We start from the raw sequence: 21,601 nt of genomic DNA, 5'->3' as shown, positions 1-21,601 counted from the left end.
CCATACACAAAGAAAGATATCAATACAAACGTTACGTCTGTTACTGGAAAGAAATAAACAATGTAGAAATTACGAATATTGAGAAACGTTTTTCCATTTACCAGAACGATTGCCAATGAAAAAACTGCACCAAGAAAAGCTAGCATCCATTCACATGCCATCAATAACTTCATCTTTCTTGCAGACCAATAAATTGGATATTTTATGTTTATGTATACTTCTACAAATCTGTCAAGTGTCAATGTCGCCATAATGACAAAATAAAGAGCGTTGATGACAAAAAATACGACCAATACACAACGTCTTTCAGTGGACTGTAAACCATGTACATCTTTTATTATAAAACCAAGAATTGAAACAGAAGAAACGAGAATTTCTGAAACACTCAAGTTTTGCAACAAAATTTTTTGGGTCGCCCTGATGTAACTATCTTTAGCCAAAAGATATAATCCCAAACAATGCAGAATAATCGAAAAAAAACGAATGAAGTAACTGGATATCGTTAAAACGTCCATGCTTTTGGAAATCTTTACACGAACATATGCTGTTGCCTCACTTTAACACTAACAATAATTTCCAATTAAAAAATATTTTTCATATAGATGTTTTCTTTTTTCTTTTTAATTACAGTGAAATATTATCATTTTAACAAGAATAACATTTTAACAACTAGTACATGGGTTGCATTGTTGAGATACAAATCGAATTTATTTGATTTATTTGTAATCACCAAAGAGGATGGAGGAAAGGCACATCTGTTAAAATTCTTTTAAAATTAGCTCGACTTCCAAATAATTTTTTGTTTCTTTGGTTTTCATTAATGATAAAAACAAAATTTTGTTTGGTGTTTTGTCAATAGATATTTAAATTTACATTCTCCTTACGAAAGAAAAATATGGCGTAAATTTTCTAAGCAAAACGAAGAGGCGATAAACAAATTTCGAAAACAAATAATTAAAAATGTTTTAGTTTGTTATGAAAAAACATGATTGTAATGTTGGTGCTTAGAGAATCGTGAAAGATTTATCCTACCACTTCCAAAAAAAAATAATAATCTAGAGCCTAATAGCCAGATACGTGACATAGTGGAAAATTTATAAACGTGAGAGAAAAATAAGTCAGCAATTTTCTGATGAATATTATATTTCCCTAAATAAGTGTTTCATTTTAGCTACAAATACAATATACAATTCTTGGTTCAAATGCAATAAGAAACTGCACATACAAATGTACGGCTAAGCAGATGGTCTCAAGATGGTGTAGTAGTAGCGCATTTCGAAGATGGTGTAGTAGTAGCGCATTGCAAAGATGGTATACTAGTAGCGCATTGCCAAGATGGTGTACTAGTAGCGCATTGCGAAGATGGTGTAGTAGTAGCGCATTGCAAAGATGGTATACTAGTAGCGCATTGCGAAGATGGTGTACTAGTAGCGCATTGCAAAGATGGTGTAGTAGTTGCGCATTGCGTAGATGGTGTAGTAGTAGTGCATTGCGTAGATGGTGTAGTAGTTGCGCATTCGGTTTGTAATCATAAGATTTCAGGTTCGATTCCCAACTCCGGCGCACTTTAAATGGAGTGTTGTCAACCCATTTGGTGCCATCTGCTGACTGTTAATCGTCTTGTGTGGTAGGTAAGTAAGTTAAAGCAATGCTATACCACGTATCTCTAGCACTAATGTAACATAGTTACAGTCGAGGGGAGAAAGAGCCAGCCGTTAGGATAGAATCCTAAAGGACGTTAAAATTTTGCTTTACTTACTTACTTATAATATGCTTTTTCGATCAAATTTTACTTGCACAAATTCTGTTTTCTAGTCTAAAACTTATAACACGCAGCCTTATATTCAGGTTGTTTCATATGATTTTCGTTGGCTAGAAATCGGGGTTACAATGTCAGTAAGATTTGTGAAAAACAAAAGCAAGATAGAAAATGCATGAAAATGATAAAAGCTTAAGCATTAGTCATATCTCAGTTACAGATCAATTTAATGATTGTGTCCATAACCGTATAATTTCACGAAGAACAATTTGCATTTTAAATTATACATTGTTAAACTAACAACATAGAAAGAACAACATATAATGACATCAAAAAGCAGCAACAATAAAATAAACAAATCAAAATTACCTTGGCCGCCCACCCAACAAATATGCTGTCATTCTCATGCTTCCAACCTGTAAAATAACATACGTAACAAGATTAGACGTGCTAAGGAAAATTGTGAGGGCTGCTGGTAGTTATAATAATCCATTTACTGATAGAAGAGTTTTGTCGTCAGGTAGAATACCTAGATAGGTAGAACTACCAGCTGCATTTTTTATGTATTAAACAATATCACGTATTTGTTGGCTGAAGTCATTACTGTTTATTGCACTTAGTAAGTCATAGTGATTACTCATAAAATACAGTCAATGTTATAAACTTCCATTTTGCATTAACTTAGGATAATTGCTAACTACACTTATTTACCAGGTTTACAATTAATTCTTAGCTGCAGATTTTCCCCAATAACCACGTACACTATTATCCATCTTTCCATGCAACTCAATGTGATCTTTAAGTTTTTAATGATAATTACCGTACGGCCAGGGACCGTTATTTGAATATACTACTAGCGCTAAAGGGGCGCTTATTACTACATTTTGGCAATTAAAAAAGAAACGATTTTTTGATTAAAAACAGCTTTCTTGTTAAAATCATCTACAGCATGGAATTTCAGATAGAAATGTGTACATCTATCTTTTTGTTTAAGCAATTCGTTAGTAAGATTTATTTTGTTTTTTAATTAAACTTTTATACTCAGAGGCATGTATGTTTTTTTTATATCTGTTACATGTGAATCTTCTTATATATAATGGTTTTATATTTTCCTGAAAAGAAAGCTTTTACATAACAGAGAAGTGCGATTTTTCAAAAGCTTCCCTCTCGATTTACCGCCCCTCTTAAACAAGCGCTCAAAAGTAAAAATAAGCACCTGGAAGGGCCTCCTTATTCAACATTAACAATATGCAAACTGGTGGCCTGTGGTAGAGCGTTCGCCTCCAGTGCGGCAGGCCGTGGGTTCAAACCCCGACCGAGTCATGCCAGAGACTATAAAAGTGTGAACAATAACAATAACAATAACAATAACAATAACAATAACAATAACTAATAATAATAATAATAACATGGCTGTCTTCCTTCGAAAATATTGTTGATGTTTCTATAAAATTTATAATATCTTTCAAAATCCTGAAGCACTAACAGAGAAATTTTATAACAAGCTACAGAACTATTTCTTTCTACCTGATCTGCATTGTACGAGCTAATAAGTCGTTCTGCAAGTTTAGTAGAATCAAAAGAAGTGTTTTTCACCGCTATTTTGATGTCAATCGTGGTAAAGTCAAAAGCATTTTTTCTACTAGGCGAAACGCACTGCATGTTAGGAGGACGTTACATTTGATCGTTTTTTTCATCAAAAAAGTTTCGGCAAGTGGATGAGCTTCTTATTCTTTTGAGATAAAAGAGCCCAATCCACAGCCATATTCGTTAGATCTCGAGAAGAACATTTGCGCTGTGTGGATTTAAAACTTTCGAAAAAAATGCAATTTTTAAAACTTTAGGCTGGTGCTGTTTTCAAATTCACTAAAGAACTAATCTTTCCAGTAAGCTTGTGGGTACAGCGAAGAGCTTTTAATTTTTATCTGACTATTCCAATTCATCATCAAGTTTGATATTTGTAAGCCAACAACAACAATTTACCACTTTACTCCTTTCCCCTAAATTATCATACACAGGAAAAAAGCAGTTTCAAAGTTTAGAAAGTAATACCAATTTTGTATTCTTGCCAGTAGACAGACAAAATATTTTGTTAGTATATACAAAGCTAATTTTGTCTGACTACTTTACAAGCCATTATACAAATATTTTACGAATCTCAAATTTAAGCTAGTTTCTCTCCTCACTGCAAACTCAATGATGTGCTTCGTTGCCAAAAATCCTGACATCAAAAACTTTAGAAAATACAGCAGTGACTCAGCAGGAATTGAATTAAACTAGTCGGTGGCCTGTGGAAAAATCCACGGGTGCGCCCGTGTTTGCTAATAACGCATTTATAACGTATTTTTGCGTGACAGACAGGCATGCATTTTACTGCGAAGACACACTTGAAATTATAAGGAATGCCACTGTTTTAAATATATGCGCCATGTCAAAAAGTAACTTTACGGATGAATAATGACTGGCAGGGATGAATTGTCTTGTCTCCCCAAAATTGTCTTGTCTTCCCATAAACTGTTCGTTCCTCACTCGTTATTTATAGTTAAAGTTCGCTGTTGTGAACTCTCAGTAAACCTTCAAAAATTTTTGAGATAGCATAAGAGTTAAGGTAACAAATTATAGCTACATATTAATTATACAGAGTATTACTGGAACCGGGATATTTTTTTAAAAAAGAGGAAAGTTCAAATAACGCATACTCACGTTTTTCTAAAGCTTGTTATAGCTTTAGAAAAACGTGAAAACGAGTATATTTAGTATATAGCAGAATAGCGTATTTAATATACTTTAACGAATAATAACCACTCATATATCGACATCGCTGTAAAACATCTTTTTATTTATGTCCAAAAATTGTAAATCACTGGTGGAAAATAAAGACAACAATAAAAAAAAGTTGCCTATATATTTTTTAATTCTATTTGCAAATAAAAATTTGCTTGAAAAGCGCGTTTTGTAAATTTAATATATTTCATATTTTTTTTATGCACTTATTTACAATCCATATTTTATGAATACATGGCAGGATGGATATATCTCCGCCCATCTATCTTGGTGAGTAAGTAGGTGTATTTTAGTGGAAAATCTCTAAATTCAATAGCTGACCTTACAGATGAATGGGAAAATCTAAAATATCTGCAGAGCAAAAGAATTACCACTAAAACATTCTTTTCAACATCTTTCTCCCAACGTTTGACGAAAAAATGATGTAAATAAATGCATCGCAACAAAATCCGATATACAACAGCAAACTGCAAGCAACACTCAGTCTGTCAGAATACGGAAGAACTCCGTAACTGGCACAAAACAAAACAGTGTCTGGAAGTACTACAAAAAATAAAAATGTAGCAATTAAAAGGGTAGGAACTAGCAATTTTTTATGCGTCCTCTTGAATTTTCTTGCCATATTGACTGTACTGAACTTTCTCGTCTGCGTTGTGTTTTTATTTGATATACTGTTGCTTGGAGCAATACGATTTCTTTTCTTTGACATTTTTATGACAATGTAACCATAAACAAAGGAAGATATCAATACAAACATTAAGTCTGTTACTGGAAAGAAATAAACAATGTAGAAATTAAAAATATCGAGAAACGTTTTTCCATTTACCAGAACGATTGCCAATGAAAAAACTGCACCAAGAAAAGCTAGCATCCATTCACATGCCATCAATAACTTCATCTTTCTTGCAGACCAATAAATTGGATATTTTATGTTCATGTATACTTCTACAAATCTGTCAAGTGTCAATGTCGCCATAATGACAAAATAAAGAGCGTTGATGACAAAAAATACGACCAATACACAACGTCTTTCAATGGACTGTAAACCATGTACATCTTTTATTATAAAACCAAGAATTGAAACAGAAGAAAGAAGAATTTCTGAAACACTCAAGTTTTGCAACAAAATTTTTTGGGTCGCGCTGATGTACCTTTTATCTTTAATTAAAATATAAATTCCCGAGCAATGCAGAATTATTGGTAGGAAACGAACGATGTAACTAAATACCAGTAATACTTCCATGCTTCTATCTTTAAGGAAATATATCTCTATCGCTTCCCTTTTGCACTTTTATGTAAATTCCATCACTTTAAATTATTAATAAATGCAATTTTCTTTATTGTGACGTTCTTTCTCATATTTTTAACAACAGGAAGATATTTTTATTTTACAAAATAAAATCATTATTTCCTATAATAAAATGGAAAAAATATTATTACTAGGGAAAAATAAATGTGTCATGAAATGTTTTATTAAACTGATCTTTTTGTATGCAGAATATTTAGAAGATTCCTTGCGTTAATTGAACTGTTTGTCTTTCGAAAATGGAGTTTCGCAGTGTGGAAACCGAGACAGCTGAAAAAATTTAAAAAAAAAATACTAATAATAACTAATCATAGAAAGACAGAGATTGCATAAAAATTCTTATAATAATGTCTTTTTTATGTCGGCCGAATATTCTGGTCTGCATGATATACGCCTTATGGTATGTATCTTTTGTAACACAAAAGCAATTTAGAAACAAAACAACGCAACAAAATTGTTTTATATCGACTTGCTAAAAAATGAATTGTGAAAAAAAAACTAGTGTTAAGAAAGCCATGAAAGTCCAGGAAATTGAAATTTTTTACCCAAAATATTTTTTCGCCAAAATCTGTAATAAAAGTAAGGAAAGGTCACCAATCTTTAATATTCATTGTCATCCATAAAAAAGAGATACGCCCAATTAATACTGCTGCGGAACTAATGAAAGGGGATGAAAAACTCTAAAACAGGAGACTTTTGATAAAAATGCTTTTGTTTTGAATTGTATTTTAGCGGTGTGCTGTGATGTTTGCAATATGTTTACGATGTAGATTTTTTACTAATGCTGTGAATATTTTTTGTGAAAAAATTTTGTCGCTCAAATTATATGTTATGATGATAGAAAAACTGGGAGTTATTGAATAATCTTTCAGGGGGGGAGCAAAATTAGTGTAACCATTGTTGGTTACCACCGTAAAAAATCTTGACTTTTAACGTCTTAGACTGGCTAAAAAAGTACAATCAATTACAATATTTTTGCCACTAAAAAACACCTCAGACTTGGCAGTGATCAACATCATTTAAAGATTCTCTTCTCAATGTGAAAGTGTTCTTCAAAGTTACAGAACCATACTTTAGTTTTATTCTAATTTTATATTTTAATACCGGTGAAAACAATGCACCAACTCCGTGATTCTCTTCGTTCTAATTGTATATGGGAGAAAACGGACCCGAAAATTTTTTTATTTGGATATAATTTTGAATTGTTTGCGTTTTGCTTACCGCATTTTATTTTTATTTCAACTTTTGTTTCTCTATCTTCGTTTGCAATTTCTTGTTGGCATTTCCTCCGTCACCATACACATGCACACGAGATCTTTCCTTTGAAATCAAATAGAGTTTAAACGTACGTGAACATTTCCCACTGTAGGGATTTTATGTAATGGGTAACAGGTCACAAATTATACGCAATATTGTGATTGGGATTATTTTTAAAGGTAATTTTAGACAATGAAGGAGCTGTTCTTTCGCTAATTTGAGCTTTGCGGGCACAAAAAATTGCCTGAAATTGTCTTCCGATGTGTCTAATTATCACAAAAATTGACGAAAAGAAACATAAAACATTTTTTATAAGAATCAACTCTCCGTCTTACACGTCTTATTTTAGATAGATAAAAGCACTAAAATTGTGAATATATTTCAATATTTATAAACTCTTACTGTTTCTCCCAATATCAGGCTTCATCAGCATGACTAGATGAATCAAAAAAACACTCAAGTTTTGCAACAAAATTTTTTGGGTCGCGCTGATGTACCTTTTATCTTTAATTAAAATATAAATTCCCGAGCAATGCAGAATTATTGGTAGGAAACGAACGATGTAACTAAATACCAATAATACTTCCATGCTTCTATCTTTAAGGAAATATATCTCTATCGCTTCCCTTTTGCACTTTTATGCAAATTCCATCACTTTAAATTATTAATAAATGCAATTTTCTTTATTGTGACGTTCTTTCTCATATTTTTAACAACAGGAAGATATTTTTATTTTACAAAATAAAATCATTATTTCCTATAATAAAATGGAAAAAATATTATTACTAGGGAAAAATAAATGTGTCATGAAATGTTTTATTAAACTGATCTTTTTGTATGCAGAATATTTAGAAGATTCCTTGCGTTAATTGAACTGTTTGTCTTTCGAAAATGGAGTTTCGCAGTGTGGAAACCGAGACAGCTGAAAAAATTTAAAAAAAAAATACTAATAATAACTAATCATAGAAAGACAGAGATTGCATAAAAATTCTTATAATAATGTCTTTTTTATGTCGGCCGAATATTCTGGTCTGCATGATATACGCCTTATGGTATGTATCTTTTGTAACACAAAAGCAATTTAGAAACAAAACAACGCAACAAAATTGTTTTATATCGACTTGCTAAAAAATGAATTGTGAAAAAAAAACTAGTGTTAAGAAAGCCATGAAAGTCCAGGAAATTGAAATTTTTTACCCAAAATATTTTTTCGCCAAAATCTGTAATAAAAGTAAGGAAAGGTCACCAATCTTTAATATTCATTGTCATCCATAAAAAAGAGATACGCCCAATTAATACTGCTGCGGAACTAATGAAAGGGGATGAAAAACTCTAAAACAGGAGACTTTTGATAAAAATGCTTTTGTTTTGAATTGTATTTTAGCGGTGTGCTGTGATGTTTGCAATATGTTTACGATGTAGATTTTTTACTAATGCTGTGAATATTTTTTGTGAAAAAATTTTGTCGCTCAAATTATATGTTATGATGATAGAAAAACTGGGAGTTATTGAATAATCTTTCAGGGGGGGAGCAAAATTAGTGTAACCATTGTTGGTTACCACCGTAAAAAATCTTGACTTTTAACGTCTTAGACTGGCTAAAAAAGTACAATCAATTACAATATTTTTGCCACTAAAAAACACCTCAGACTTGGCAGTGATCAACATCATTTAAAGATTCTCTTCTCAATGTGAAAGTGTTCTTCAAAGTTACAGAACCATACTTTAGTTTTATTCTAATTTTATATTTTAATACCGGTGAAAACAATGCACCAACTCCGTGATTCTCTTCGTTCTAATTGTATATGGGAGAAAACGGACCCGAAAATTTTTTTATTTGGATATAATTTTGAATTGTTTGCGTTTTGCTTACCGCATTTTATTTTTATTTCAACTTTTGTTTCTCTATCTTCGTTTGCAATTTCTTGTTGGCATTTCCTCCGTCACCATACACATGCACACGAGATCTTTCCTTTGAAATCAAATAGAGTTTAAACGTACGTGAACATTTCCCACTGTAGGGATTTTATGTAATGGGTAACAGGTCACAAATTATACGCAATATTGTGATTGGGATTATTTTTAAAGGTAATTTTAGACAATGAAGGAGCTGTTCTTTCGCTAATTTGAGCTTTGCGGGCACAAAAAATTGCCTGAAATTGTCTTCCGATGTGTCTAATTATCACAAAAATTGACGAAAAGAAACATAAAACATTTTTTATAAGAATCAACTCTCCGTCTTACACGTCTTATTTTAGATAGATAAAAGCACTAAAATTGTGAATATATTTCAATATTTATAAACTCTTACTGTTTCTCCCAATATCAGGCTTCATCAGCATGACTAGATGAATCAAAAAAACACTCAAGTTTTGCAACAAAATTTTTTGGGTCGCGCTGATGTACCTTTTATCTTTAATTAAAATATAAATTCCCGAGCAATGCAGAATTATTGGTAGGAAACGAACGATGTAACTAAATACCAATAATACTTCCATGCTTCTATCTTTAAGGAAATATATCTCTATCGCTTCCCTTTTGCACTTTTATGCAAATTCCATCACTTTAAATTATTAATAAATGCAATTTTCTTTATTGTGACGTTCTTTCTCATATTTTTAACAACAGGAAGATATTTTTATTTTACAAAATAAAATCATTATTTCCTATAATAAAATGGAAAAAATATTATTACTAGGGAAAAATAAATGTGTCATGAAATGTTTTATTAAACTGATCTTTTTGTATGCAGAATATTTAGAAGATTCCTTGCGTTAATTGAACTGTTTGTCTTTCGAAAATGGAGTTTCGCAGTGTGGAAACCGAGACAGCTGAAAAAATTTAAAAAAAAAATACTAATAATAACTAATCATAGAAAGACAGAGATTGCATAAAAATTCTTATAATAATGTCTTTTTTATGTCGGCCGAATATTCTGGTCTGCATGATATACGCCTTATGGTATGTATCTTTTGTAACACAAAAGCAATTTAGAAACAAAACAACGCAACAAAATTGTTTTATATCGACTTGCTAAAAAATGAATTGTGAAAAAAAAACTAGTGTTAAGAAAGCCATGAAAGTCCAGGAAATTGAAATTTTTTACCCAAAATATTTTTTCGCCAAAATCTGTAATAAAAGTAAGGAAAGGTCACCAATCTTTAATATTCATTGTCATCCATAAAAAAGAGATACGCCCAATTAATACTGCTGCGGAACTAATGAAAGGGGATGAAAAACTCTAAAACAGGAGACTTTTGATAAAAATGCTTTTGTTTTGAATTGTATTTTAGCGGTGTGCTGTGATGTTTGCAATATGTTTACGATGTAGATTTTTTACTAATGCTGTGAATATTTTTTGTGAAAAAATTTTGTCGCTCAAATTATATGTTATGATGATAGAAAAACTGGGAGTTATTGAATAATCTTTCAGGGGGGGAGGGGGGAGCAAAATTAGTGTAACCATTGTTGGTTACCACCGTAAAAAATCTTGACTTTTAACGTCTTAGACTGGCTAAAAAAATACAATCAATTACAATATTTTTGCCACTAAAAAACACCTCAGACTTGGCAGTGATCAACATCATTTAAAGATTCTCTTCTCAATGTGAAAGTGTTCTTCAAAGTTACAGAACCATACTTTAGTTTTATTCTGATTTTATATTTTAATACCGGTGAAAACAATGCACCAACTCCGTGATTCTCCTCGTTCTAATTGTATATGGGAGAAAACGGACCCGAAAATTTTTTTATTTGGATATAATTTTGAATTGTTTGCGTTTTGCTTACCGCATTTTATTTTTATTTCAACTTTTGTTTCTCTATCTTCGTTTGCAATTTCTTGTTGGCATTCCCTCCGTCACCATACACATGCACACGAGATCTTTCCTTTGAAATCAAATAGAGTTTCTTAAACGTACGTGAAAATTTCCCACTGTAGGGATTTTATGTAATGGGTAACAGGTCACAAATTATACGCAATATTGTGATTGGGATTATTTTTAAAGGTAATTTTAGACAATGAAGGAGCTGTTCTTTCGCTAATTTGAGCTTTGCGGGCACAAAAAAATTGCCGGAAATTGTCTTCCGATGCGTCTAATTATCACAAATATTGACGAAAAGAAACATAAAACATTTTTTATAAAAATCAACTCTCAGTCTTACACATCTTATTTTAGATAGATAAAAGCACTAAAATTAACAGGGATTAACTACAATAAAGTGAGACAATTGTGAATATATTTCAATATTTAGAAACTCTTGCTGTTTCTGCCAATATCAGGCTTCATCAGCATGACTAGATGAATCAAATGATCACACCAGCCATGGACAGCAAAATAAAACACAAACATAACAAAAACTATAAGGATATGAAAAGATCAGGATAATGAAGATGAAATGTCCATACATGTGATGTGATACATACACACCTCAACCCATGTATTTGCACAGACGCAGAAAACGGATAAAGTGTGATAAAAAGAGGTATGTTAGTTATTTATATACTATATTAGGGATTCACTTAATTATACTTAATTATTTGTTTTATTTAGAAGGAATAAGAAAAAGGGAAGGCTGGAATAATTACATGGAAAAATAGGATTATGAAAAGTTAGCCTTCGTTGCTCATTGCATACCGATCAATAACAGCATCTATGTTAAGATATCGCTATCACAATGTTGTGAAAGTGATTAATTTATTTATATATTGAAATTTTAAACAAAAACAGGACACTGATTTCAAATATGCGGGGATACCCCCTCCACTCCTAGCCAGGTAGCGTGGGCCCTGGTCTGCAAAGTCGGTGCAACGAAAGTGTCAGGAAACATGTTCAGATTATCTGAGTTATTTTAGTTTGATGTACCATAAGTTGCTATTGTTTTGACATCAACTTGCCATCGCGGAAAAAGGATGGCCGAACACAAAACTATGTTGTGCTGCTCACAAAAACAAAACTTAAAAAAGCGAAAAAAGGGAAAATATTAGATTCCTAAATCCTAATATTCGCTAAAATAACTACTATAACAACATATAAATGAGTTTTTTTTTATAAATATATCTTTCTAGCAATATTTTCAAAAGGTATTCATGGCTGCATTGAGAGAAAAAAAGCTTCAGATGTACTTGCTAGAATAAAAATCTCATATAAAAGTTTTGTCTTTGTTTATAAAATTGTTTTGTGAAGTTCAGAAAAGAAAAGGAAAAGAAAAACATTTTCGTCATGTTGTTCCACCAATTCCACTAATAATAGCAGTTTTGCTATTATGAACTTTTTTCATGATGATTATTTTTTATAAGGGTATAATCAGTATTTTTTCATGAAAAACCAAGAAAACGGCGAACTAGTAAAAGTTTACCGTGGGGTAAGATGATACAATATAGGGCAGGTTAATACAAAGAAGGGCAATTATTACAAAACGGGTTATTCATAGCAAATTTAACCACAAAAAAGTCATCAAATTAAGTTATCTGCACCATCTATTTTTTTTTCAACATTCACACGTCACAGTATTACATATTACAAAATACTTTCAGTCTTTCTACCATATTATTACCATGTTCTAGTACAAATCCACAAATATTCATTTGTCAAGAAAATGTGCCAGTCGCTACTCGCAGTCACTATCTTCAACTGATAAACAAAAAGTGAGTATTATAATACAGATTAGCTGGGCGACTCTTTGTTGAACACCAGGGTGAGCGCTTAATTAAATCGTGCAACACATCCAGGTAGAGTGCTTTAGTACAAATATATATCATGTCATAAATCCATTTGGAGCAGTGGAAATTAAAACACAGACAACAAATTACCCCGTCATAACAAAAAGAGACTAACCACATTCATTTTATTTACATCTGCATCGAGTGCATGCAACGATGCGTCGTTCCAAACGTATTGTGCTTCTCATAAAGTAGTCACAATGAATTTACACATAGGTTACTGTAGGTGACTGTATAGCTGCTTAGCTATCTCACTAGTCCTGATCCATAATTTCCTCTCTATTTTTATGAATCAAAGAGGATTTACCAAAAAACACAAAACATCTGGGCATTTTTGGTAGCTTGTCCACAGCTGCAATTTGTAAACATAACCAACAATCCCTAAAAAAATGTATTAACCCTATTCGGTCCGGGGTTTTTTCAAACATACTATGACTGGGGGCGGATTCCCCCCCCCCCCCCCCCCCCCTTCTCAATAACTTTTCATAGGGTTGTTCAAATTGAATCAAACTTGGCACACTCATAAAAGGAACAAAATGGCAGCAATAATTTTTTTGCTTCCATCAGCACCTTTTCTGTGACGTCATCAAAAGTTTGAAATTTCTTTAAAATGCCACTGTCTGTTTAAAATTCAATTACTTTAGTTCTAGAGCAACTTTTTACATTCTGTTTGAAGTTTTTGACAGCTAAATAAAAGTTATTTAACATATCTTCCGGGGAAATCGGGTTAGTCTCTAAATTATGCAAAATATTTCTTCTCGTTGAAACAAAGTTGTGTTGCAAGTGTCAAGTTCTAAGGATAATCCTAACAGGAGTTATTATATTTTCCCTATTATAAGGATTTCGTAAAGTTTTCAGGGGTAGTTTCGAGTAATGGTCAAAGCCTCTGAAAGATATGGGACCTAAAAATTTAGCATGCGTGTGTCTAATAGATAAATATTGAAACTCAGTAAGCTTCATAGCCATATAACAAAGCAATAAGGAGTTATTATAAGAAACCCCCACCCCGGACGGAATAGGGTTAAGACAAGTTGCCAAGTTTTGAAGTTCATACTCGTAAATAACTACATAGGTCATTTCTATACTATATTCGCTCAATTTAAGATTGGTAAAGTTCACTTGTCAATATTTTCGCCCGTCCTCTATATATTAAATTTGCTTTTTGTTTTTTCCGTAGCACTGCTACTAATTAGCCCAGAGACAGTCAGTCAACAGGTATTTCCCAATCGGAGCAGGAAATCTCTAAGCTTTATTTTTGATTATTCTTCTACAACAAATATTGAGGCCTCGTACGCCAAGAGTAATATTTAGCATTTTATAACATAAATAATTCAACCAAAATTAGTCCAATGGAAACAAAAAAATTTCTTCTTGGAAAGGCCTTTAAGGCAATTCTTACTTTTGGGTATTATGTATTCTTGAGAAGAGGCGTTGAATTTCACCACTTGCAATTAGTTTGAGTGGGTTACGGCCTAGTGACAAAACTTCACAAGAATATGATATAGCATGAATAATTGATAGGAAATTATTACCGACGCTTTTTCATAAAACACAAGCTTACTACTGAGCAAAGTGATTTTTTGTACAAAAATTTAGTTTCATGGAGGACTCCTAATCAATTATACATCACAGCATAGAAGATGCGTAATAATAATCTTTTTGGTATTCACCCACTGCGTTTTTATGGAACATTCAAAATGAAATTTGTAAAAAAGAAAAAACAAGGAAGAACTGCTAAATAGAAAATTCTGGTATGGAGTCCAGCGTCGAAACGTTGGGTTATGACTAAAATTTTTATAAAAAAACATGATCTATAAAGAAAATTGAGTTTATGTTAAAAAAAAGTTTTAAGTTTTGGTTATGGGGGGAAAATGAACACATATTAAAAATTAACCGATATATACACACCATTCGGATAAACTATTTGAGTGCATATAGCAGCACATACTGCAGGGGGTATGTCAATAAGATGCAAATTCGCATAAGGATGGCATTATTCGCATTGGTGTGATCAAGCATTAAGCAATGAGCTTAGTTATATATGTTCTTTACCTTTATAATGTGTCAGCTGATTCCCAATATTTCATTTTGCAATTAGCAAAATACTTAAGTACTTACAAACGAAAAAAGAAATGCTAAATAACGCGATAAAGTGCGATTTTTCTTTGAGCCAAAGATGCTTTCATTAAGCTACAAGCATCCACAAAATATATTGATATACAGGTAATTATGTAGGTTATTTCTATACTAGGTACACGCAATTTAAAATTGTGAGAATTCACTTCACACCGAAGTTAGAAAGTAGGATCTCAGGTTAATTTGTTAAATCCCAACTCTAAAAGTGTGCTATCGTTGCTTACGTCAGCTTTACAGTTTGCATCAAATGCAGGGTCTTTGTGGACCCAGACATGGATTACTCCATAAAAGGCATGATAGAAAGGGTGCCTAGCGAAATTTATCTGCTGCTTGCCTAGCCTATGCATCTGAAAAAGTAGTACTTCCACAGCCAACCAGAGACTTTTCACCAACTTTGTAAAATGACCGAAAAATTGGCATTGCTTTTGTGAGGGATTGTAGGTTCACATCATTTCGAATAACTTTATTCTTATGGTCGCGACTTACAGTTTTAAGTCGAGAATATGTGTATTCTTGTTTTTGGTGGTACCAAGCATTAAACAGATATAAAAATTAATTATGTACCTTCCTCATAACCCAAATTTTCTTCTACTTTCTCTAAGCATTCAGCTTCCTGATTTTATCTTTGTAGCCAGTGTTAGTTTTATCTTAAATACAGCGATACTTTCTGACTTCTTCTAAAAATTGTATTTTTGGCTTGATCTTTTTTGCTTTATGCTTCGTTTTCTTTACCAGAAAAAATCGAAGCAACTTTTTGTTTCGATTAAACTCTTCGTAAAACAATACATTTAGGTAATAGATCAAGAAGAATCAAGCGGCGTTGCTTTGATGTTTTCAATTCGCATAAAAAAATATCAAAAAGTTTCGATGTTTATTCCCATGCTAATTCTTATCCAATTTGTACAAATGCTTAACGTATCTCAAATGGCAGCTTTAAATGCACCAGGACCCCTTCGCAGGACCCTCATTGATAACAGTTCCTATAGAAACTAAAGAGGCTATCCTGGGTAAATAGTAATAATAAATAACAAACGGAGAACATGACATGCGAATAACAGGGCTGTTCACACCAAAAAATATAATTTTTATTTTAACAACATGCGAATTATCGTAAGAATTACGTTGTTGGTACTGGTGTGAACCTGGTTTTAAAGTAGTTCACATAAAAGTATTGTGCGGTAACATTTTAATTAAAGGGTGATAGTTAATTATTATCTATGCGGAGTAACATCATTCAGCGTACAATAAGTAAGGAAAAATCATTAGCTATATTTTCCGCTAGTTTCTAAAGCCTTAATCAAGAGAAAGATTTATGACTGTCGAAAGTCTCCTAGATATATTGTCTGAGTCATGACTGGTTTGATCAACAGAGAAGAAGATGTCATATCATGCAATATCTCCTGACAATGCAAAACATTGTATTAAGTGGTTCATGCACCAAATAACAATTGCATTTCAGAAAGTTCTTTACCGTAGGAGTTTCAATCTTTTATTGTTTTCTCGTTTAGTGCTGAAAATATGATTAAATTTTAGTACTTTATTTCGTCTTCCAGTCTCATGTAAAAATAAAATAGATATTCCTTCGAGGCATGGTTAAACACACCCTGGAATTTGCACAAGCGTAAATTTCAAATACAGTTACATATTGCCATAGAATTAGCTCTTGATATATGCTGTAAAATTCTGGAGCCATGTCTTGTCTTTAAGTTCTAATGTAAAAAGAAGATCAAAAGTCTTTAAAAGAATGACAACAAAGTTTACTAAGCACATCCTGAAATATGTACAAGCGTGAATTTCTAAATACAGTTAGATACATTAGTATTAAGATTAACAGCAAAGATTACTTAGTATCACGGTGAACAATACTTACTTTTCAAAACGTACGTGGTCATTATAAAACCTTACCCTGATTTCCTAATGTCAATACTAAAATAAAGGTATCTATGCACATAATTTCAACGTTACAATGAATATGTATGCCAAAAACTCAAACACAAAAATCACCGATGCACCAACTAAGAAAGCTACCAAGCCACTAATTTTCGACAGCACGTCGAAGAATGTTTTCGACACGACTTCTCTTTCTATGCGATAAGTGTACTTGTCCTTATACTTCAAGGATACCCTCGCTTGGGCTCTAACCGCGCTGGAACGTTTAGATAACGCCGTGGCATCGTAGATAGTCTCTTCGCATGGACGAGCACAATTAGAAATATCAACACTTTTATTACTAGCCTTAAGGCATTCTGTGACGTTTTCTACAGTAATATTTGGACGCAAATATTGTTGGACAATTTTGTGAGGTATGTACTTTCGGCAGTGATCGTAAATGTCTCCACATTGCTTGTAAATTTTAATGCATTTGTGAGATTCTACACAGTTGTTGATTGAGTATTTGCCTGGAAAGATGTTTCTTGAATTGCTTTTAACACATTTCGTAGAATATGTTGTCTCCAATCGTTTAATAATTTTTTTCGTAATGTAAATATCAATATTCATTCCGGGAGTCAATCGAATTGACTTTTCCACAAACACTCCATCGTGTCCTTTATCGTGGATGATAATTTCGATATGTTGAAACTGAGAATCGAACTTGCTGTTCAATACAGCAACTACAAGATCAATTTCAGCTTCATCATTGTAATACGTTCCATTGGGATTCCACGTTACACAAGAACCACGAACGTTGTTTGATGTTTTGAAAAACTTCCTATTAATATCTTCATATGTGCATCGTGAGGTCCGAGGACAGCTAAATTCAAATATGTTGTTAGACCAATATCTGGACCCGGACCTACTAATGTATTCTCGAATTGGGGTCTCATCATTGGTTCTTGGACATGGCTCATTTGGATCCAAGTAAAATGGCATGCGAGCGTTGATATCAAATCCACAATAATATGTCTTCTCGTTTCGTTCAATACAAAAGGTGACAGCTGGAAAGGTATTTTTATTTGTGACAGCAGTTTCAGTCACTAAATAAACGTCTTGGTCAAGATACTGATTGTATATGGAGTATGATGCATACCCAGCCAAACCAACACAAGCCAGAAATATTATTATCCACACAAATTTCTCACACCAATTACCGTTGCAAATTTTAGACACTGCGTGCAATGTAAAGTTATTTGAATACTGGTTAGCTTTAGCAATAAGACGTTCTTTTCGACTTCGTGTGTTCCTGTTGTTCTTTGCAACAGATGACGTAACATTGTATGCTTGAAGAAAAATTATATTTAACAAATTTTGATACAACACAACAGCTAAAGCTGTAGTTTTATTAGTAGATAAAATCAAAATAAACTCAAGAGTCAACATTCTGGTAAAAAATAAAAAAAACGATAAAGACAATAATAAACATAAAGGGTAATTGTTTTTAACACAAAAATAATTTGTGCGCGGATAATGAAATTGACATTATAATTAATTGACTGAGGTTGAAATTGATTCGACTTTCCAATTTTATAATTAACACAGAAAAACGTTCTTTAGTTTTCAAAAGATTAACATAAAAAATAGAGATTCCTTCATTAAGAAATATTTTGCCAATCAAATGTAATAATAAACCAAAGCCACAGTAACCGTATATTAAGTATATTCTTAATGTAGAAATAAAGAGCAAAATATTATTGAAAAAATGACCGCCATTACGACTTCTACTTCGAAGCTTTTTCGAAGATTGCTAAATTTGTTTAATTTTGTTATGCCATAATAAAACGGCTACATAAACGGCAAAGGTAGACTTAATGTTAATTTTAAATTGCAGAAGTTCATCTTACTTCTCCCCAACAAAAAATTATAAATGTTTTGAATGTGAGAAATTGTCATTGTTAGCCATTCTTAATGAATCAAGACAATGATTACATCTGAAAAAAATTATTCATCTTGATTTGGCTGCGCTCACCTTTTTGTGTGTGAGTGATGAGTTTTAAGTTAGCTACCTAATATTGGCAGTAAAACAAAATGTTTTATCGCTCGCTGATAGACATTATCATCATACTCTTGTGTTTTTGTGTGCTGTGGAATAGCAAGTAGATTTGATGTTTTAGGAGCGCACATTCTCCAGGTGATCAATTTCTACTTTGGTAGTCTTATCCATCACTGCTGCTAAATTTAGTGATTTAAAAAATGGAAGAATATGCTTCTGTAAAAAATGTTTAAATTTTATACGAAGATTCTCCAACAGCAGTTTTTTTAACAAAGAAAGATTAATTCTTTAATACTTAAACTAACAAAAAATACCTACAATTTCTGTTGTTCGTCTTTTGTCGTTCGACATCCTTTGAATTATTTAAGTTATCACAATCCGTCAGAGGATGCAGTTCGTTCACAATTTTATCGCTGTTGTTCTTAACCATGCTGAAAAGTTCTGTGTTCTCCTGGAAAATAAAAAAAACAGAATGAAAGTTCTCACGAAAGAAAATAAAAGTTATCAAGGAACGTTCAAGGAGAAATGAAAAGTATGATGTAATAATGATGATGATGATATTTAAATTTTCATTATTTCTTTTATTTTTTACTTTCTTTGCAATAAAAAGTATAGTACAGCTCTTCTAAATAATTCACACTAGAGACTTACAATTATTAAGATCAAACGAAAATTTCATTGCAAAGTAATAAAATATGTGACAAAAGAATTGAACCAAAAGGAGGAAAAACATTCTTAATTATTTAACGTATGTTGTCTGAGAAAAAAGAACATAGTTGACTCCTTCTCAGTTTGAGATTCCTAATACGTGTAAATCAAAATCAATAGTAAAATTCAAAAAAGCACTTATTTTTAACTCATCAAATCGTTAACAAAATAATTTTATAAGAGGAAGTGCACCTGTAGAAAAAAAAATCTGTTAGACCAAGGTGAAACACAAATCTCTACAACTGACGAAGGCACTGATTAAGTAATCAAGGAAATGACTTTGAATAAACGCATTTATAAGAAGTGTGCCAAACCCTTGCTTCAGTAGCTGATAAGCGCAAAACAGATTCGGAGAAAATTGTATTACTTCCCATTATATGATACATGATGGCTGACTATGCCTTTTTTTTACTCCGACGTTAATGTAGGTACAACGCGCACCAAGAAGAAGTTAGTATTTTCCATATAACTTAAAACGCAAATCGGATGATGTATTTAACAATTATAATACTAACTTAACAGGGGATAATTATTATTTACATAGTCACTCGGAATAAAACCGAGTGACTATGGTATTTACTAGTCGAATGAAGCAAAAATAAGATTTAAAAAAATGAACTGGAAGTGTTTCTCCACGACGTTAATGGAAAATAGGAGCTTGCTGGCAAACTTGATGAATTCTTTTCTCATTGCCTAAAACATTTTACAAAACATGGCTGCTTAGATGGAAAAGGCTTATTAAACGCTGTTTTTTTAATTTTTTTGATTAAGCTTTAAGTTGGATTTGAATTATCCCACGTGTCAAAGCAATGCGTGGAAATCATTTCATTTGGTCAAAAAAAATTTCTTTGAATTGATTTTATGTGAAACATATTTGTGGGACTTTAGAGTGTGTTGCGCTGATTTCTACAACTGCGTGTCGCTTACCTATGTCCTACTTTATCCGCACTAAATCTCGTCATTGCGCAAAATTTATTAATTTTTTCCGCGCAAAACTTACGCTCCCAATAACCCTATATACAATTCCACAATATACATAAAAGAACTTTTCTGTAATATGTGTAAAATCTAGAATTCTTTTTTTCTTGATAATTTTAAAGGAATTTAAATTTGCATGAAGGAATTTATAAGTGCAACACTTACCTCCGCACTGCGTAATTTAATTCTTTCTGAATGTTGTGCCTTTAGCGTCTTCGGGAGTTTAAAAAAAAGCAATACATCTGTTTTATTTGATCGCACAATAGTTTGCAAACAAAGAAATCGTAGATGAAAGCACAACAGATGGAAAAAATAGAAAAATTAGAATGCGTGTATAAACTTTTATTTCGTTGTGAATTTTTAAAAACAAAGAAAGACATAACTAGAATTTTTTAAAAAGCCTTTTTTTCAGAATTAATTAATTTAACCTTCAACTTGTCACTATTCTTAATGAGTTGTATTTATTGAAAAGGCAAAGTCCGCCATTTTTGTAAATTATGTGAAAAGATATTAAAGGTACTGTCGAAAAAAAATTAAAACTTGATAAACTTACCATCTTGATACAAAAATAAAGAAAAAAAGCATTTATATACAACCAAAATTTTCTTTCATAAGTTTAAACTGAATTTGTTTATTTGACCATGGCATTCTCAATCACCATCTTTACTAAACTTCGAATGCGGAAAAAGGACTGGGTAAAAACATTATAATTTTGCGTCATATACTTTATAAACTGGAAACAAAAATGTTGTACGTACCTATTGTTAGAAATGACCCTGATTGAGACATGTTTTACTTCTTGGATTTCGTTGATACAATCTATAAAGTCCTTTTTTTCATCGCCTGGGAACTGGAAGCTTGCTATATATTTATACAAGTATTGCGGATGTGCTAAATATTTATGTAAACACAGTGGATACATCATTGCCAAAATGTTACTACAAATAAGAAGAAAATTACCTTTACATGGACAATTTTAAAGTTCAATATTTTCTTGGTGAGTGTGTCCATCGCAGAAAATGT

The 21,601-nt window shown here is 32.1% G+C and overlaps 2 protein-coding genes across 2 annotated transcripts; both read right to left on the bottom strand.

The window, feature by feature from the left end:
• Positions 1 to 1,208: 1,208 nt before the first annotated feature.
• LOC130648260 (olfactory receptor 1B1-like) lies at positions 1,209 to 5,786 on the bottom strand. Its single transcript, XM_057454300.1, has 2 exons — positions 5,370 to 5,786; positions 1,209 to 2,175 (listed from the first exon to the last, which is right to left on the bottom strand). Exons 1-2 carry the CDS (start codon positions 5,784 to 5,786, stop codon positions 2,125 to 2,127), a joined length of 468 nt encoding a protein of 155 aa, XP_057310283.1. The 3' UTR covers positions 1,209 to 2,124.
• A 10,700-nt stretch (positions 5,787 to 16,486) lies between these two features.
• LOC130647984 (amiloride-sensitive sodium channel subunit alpha-like) lies at positions 16,487 to 20,862 on the bottom strand. Its single transcript, XM_057454002.1, has 3 exons — positions 20,744 to 20,862; positions 19,211 to 19,343; positions 16,487 to 18,182 (listed from the first exon to the last, which is right to left on the bottom strand). The coding sequence occupies exons 2-3, from the start codon at positions 19,320 to 19,322 to the stop codon at positions 16,906 to 16,908; spliced, it is 1,389 nt and encodes a 462-aa protein (XP_057309985.1). The 5' UTR covers positions 19,323 to 19,343; positions 20,744 to 20,862; the 3' UTR covers positions 16,487 to 16,905.
• Between the last annotated feature and the right edge of the window lie 739 nt (positions 20,863 to 21,601).

The sequence above is a fragment of the Hydractinia symbiolongicarpus genome, chromosome 6 (assembly GCF_029227915.1).
Source record: "Hydractinia symbiolongicarpus strain clone_291-10 chromosome 6, HSymV2.1, whole genome shotgun sequence".
Taxonomy (NCBI): Eukaryota; Metazoa; Cnidaria; class Hydrozoa; order Anthoathecata; family Hydractiniidae; genus Hydractinia; species Hydractinia symbiolongicarpus.
This window is presented reverse-complemented; position numbering and strand designations above follow the sequence as displayed.

Excerpts from the sequence above, each read along its gene's own strand:
- LOC130648260 (XM_057454300.1), bottom strand. The coding sequence starts at position 5,786 with ATGGAAGTATTACTGGTATTTAGTTACATCGTTCGTTTCCTACCAATA. Across the intron at positions 2,176-5,369 it reads TTTCATTGGCAATCGTTCTG|GTTGGAAGCATGAGAATGAC; the intron begins GTAAATGGAAAA and ends GTTATTTTACAG.
- LOC130647984 (XM_057454002.1), bottom strand. The coding sequence starts at position 19,322 with ATGGTTAAGAACAACAGCGATAAAATTGTGAACGAACTGCATCCTCTG. Across the intron at positions 18,183-19,210 it reads AAAGACGAACAACAGAAATT|CATACAATGTTACGTCATCT; the intron begins GTAGGTATTTTT and ends TTTTTCTTCAAG.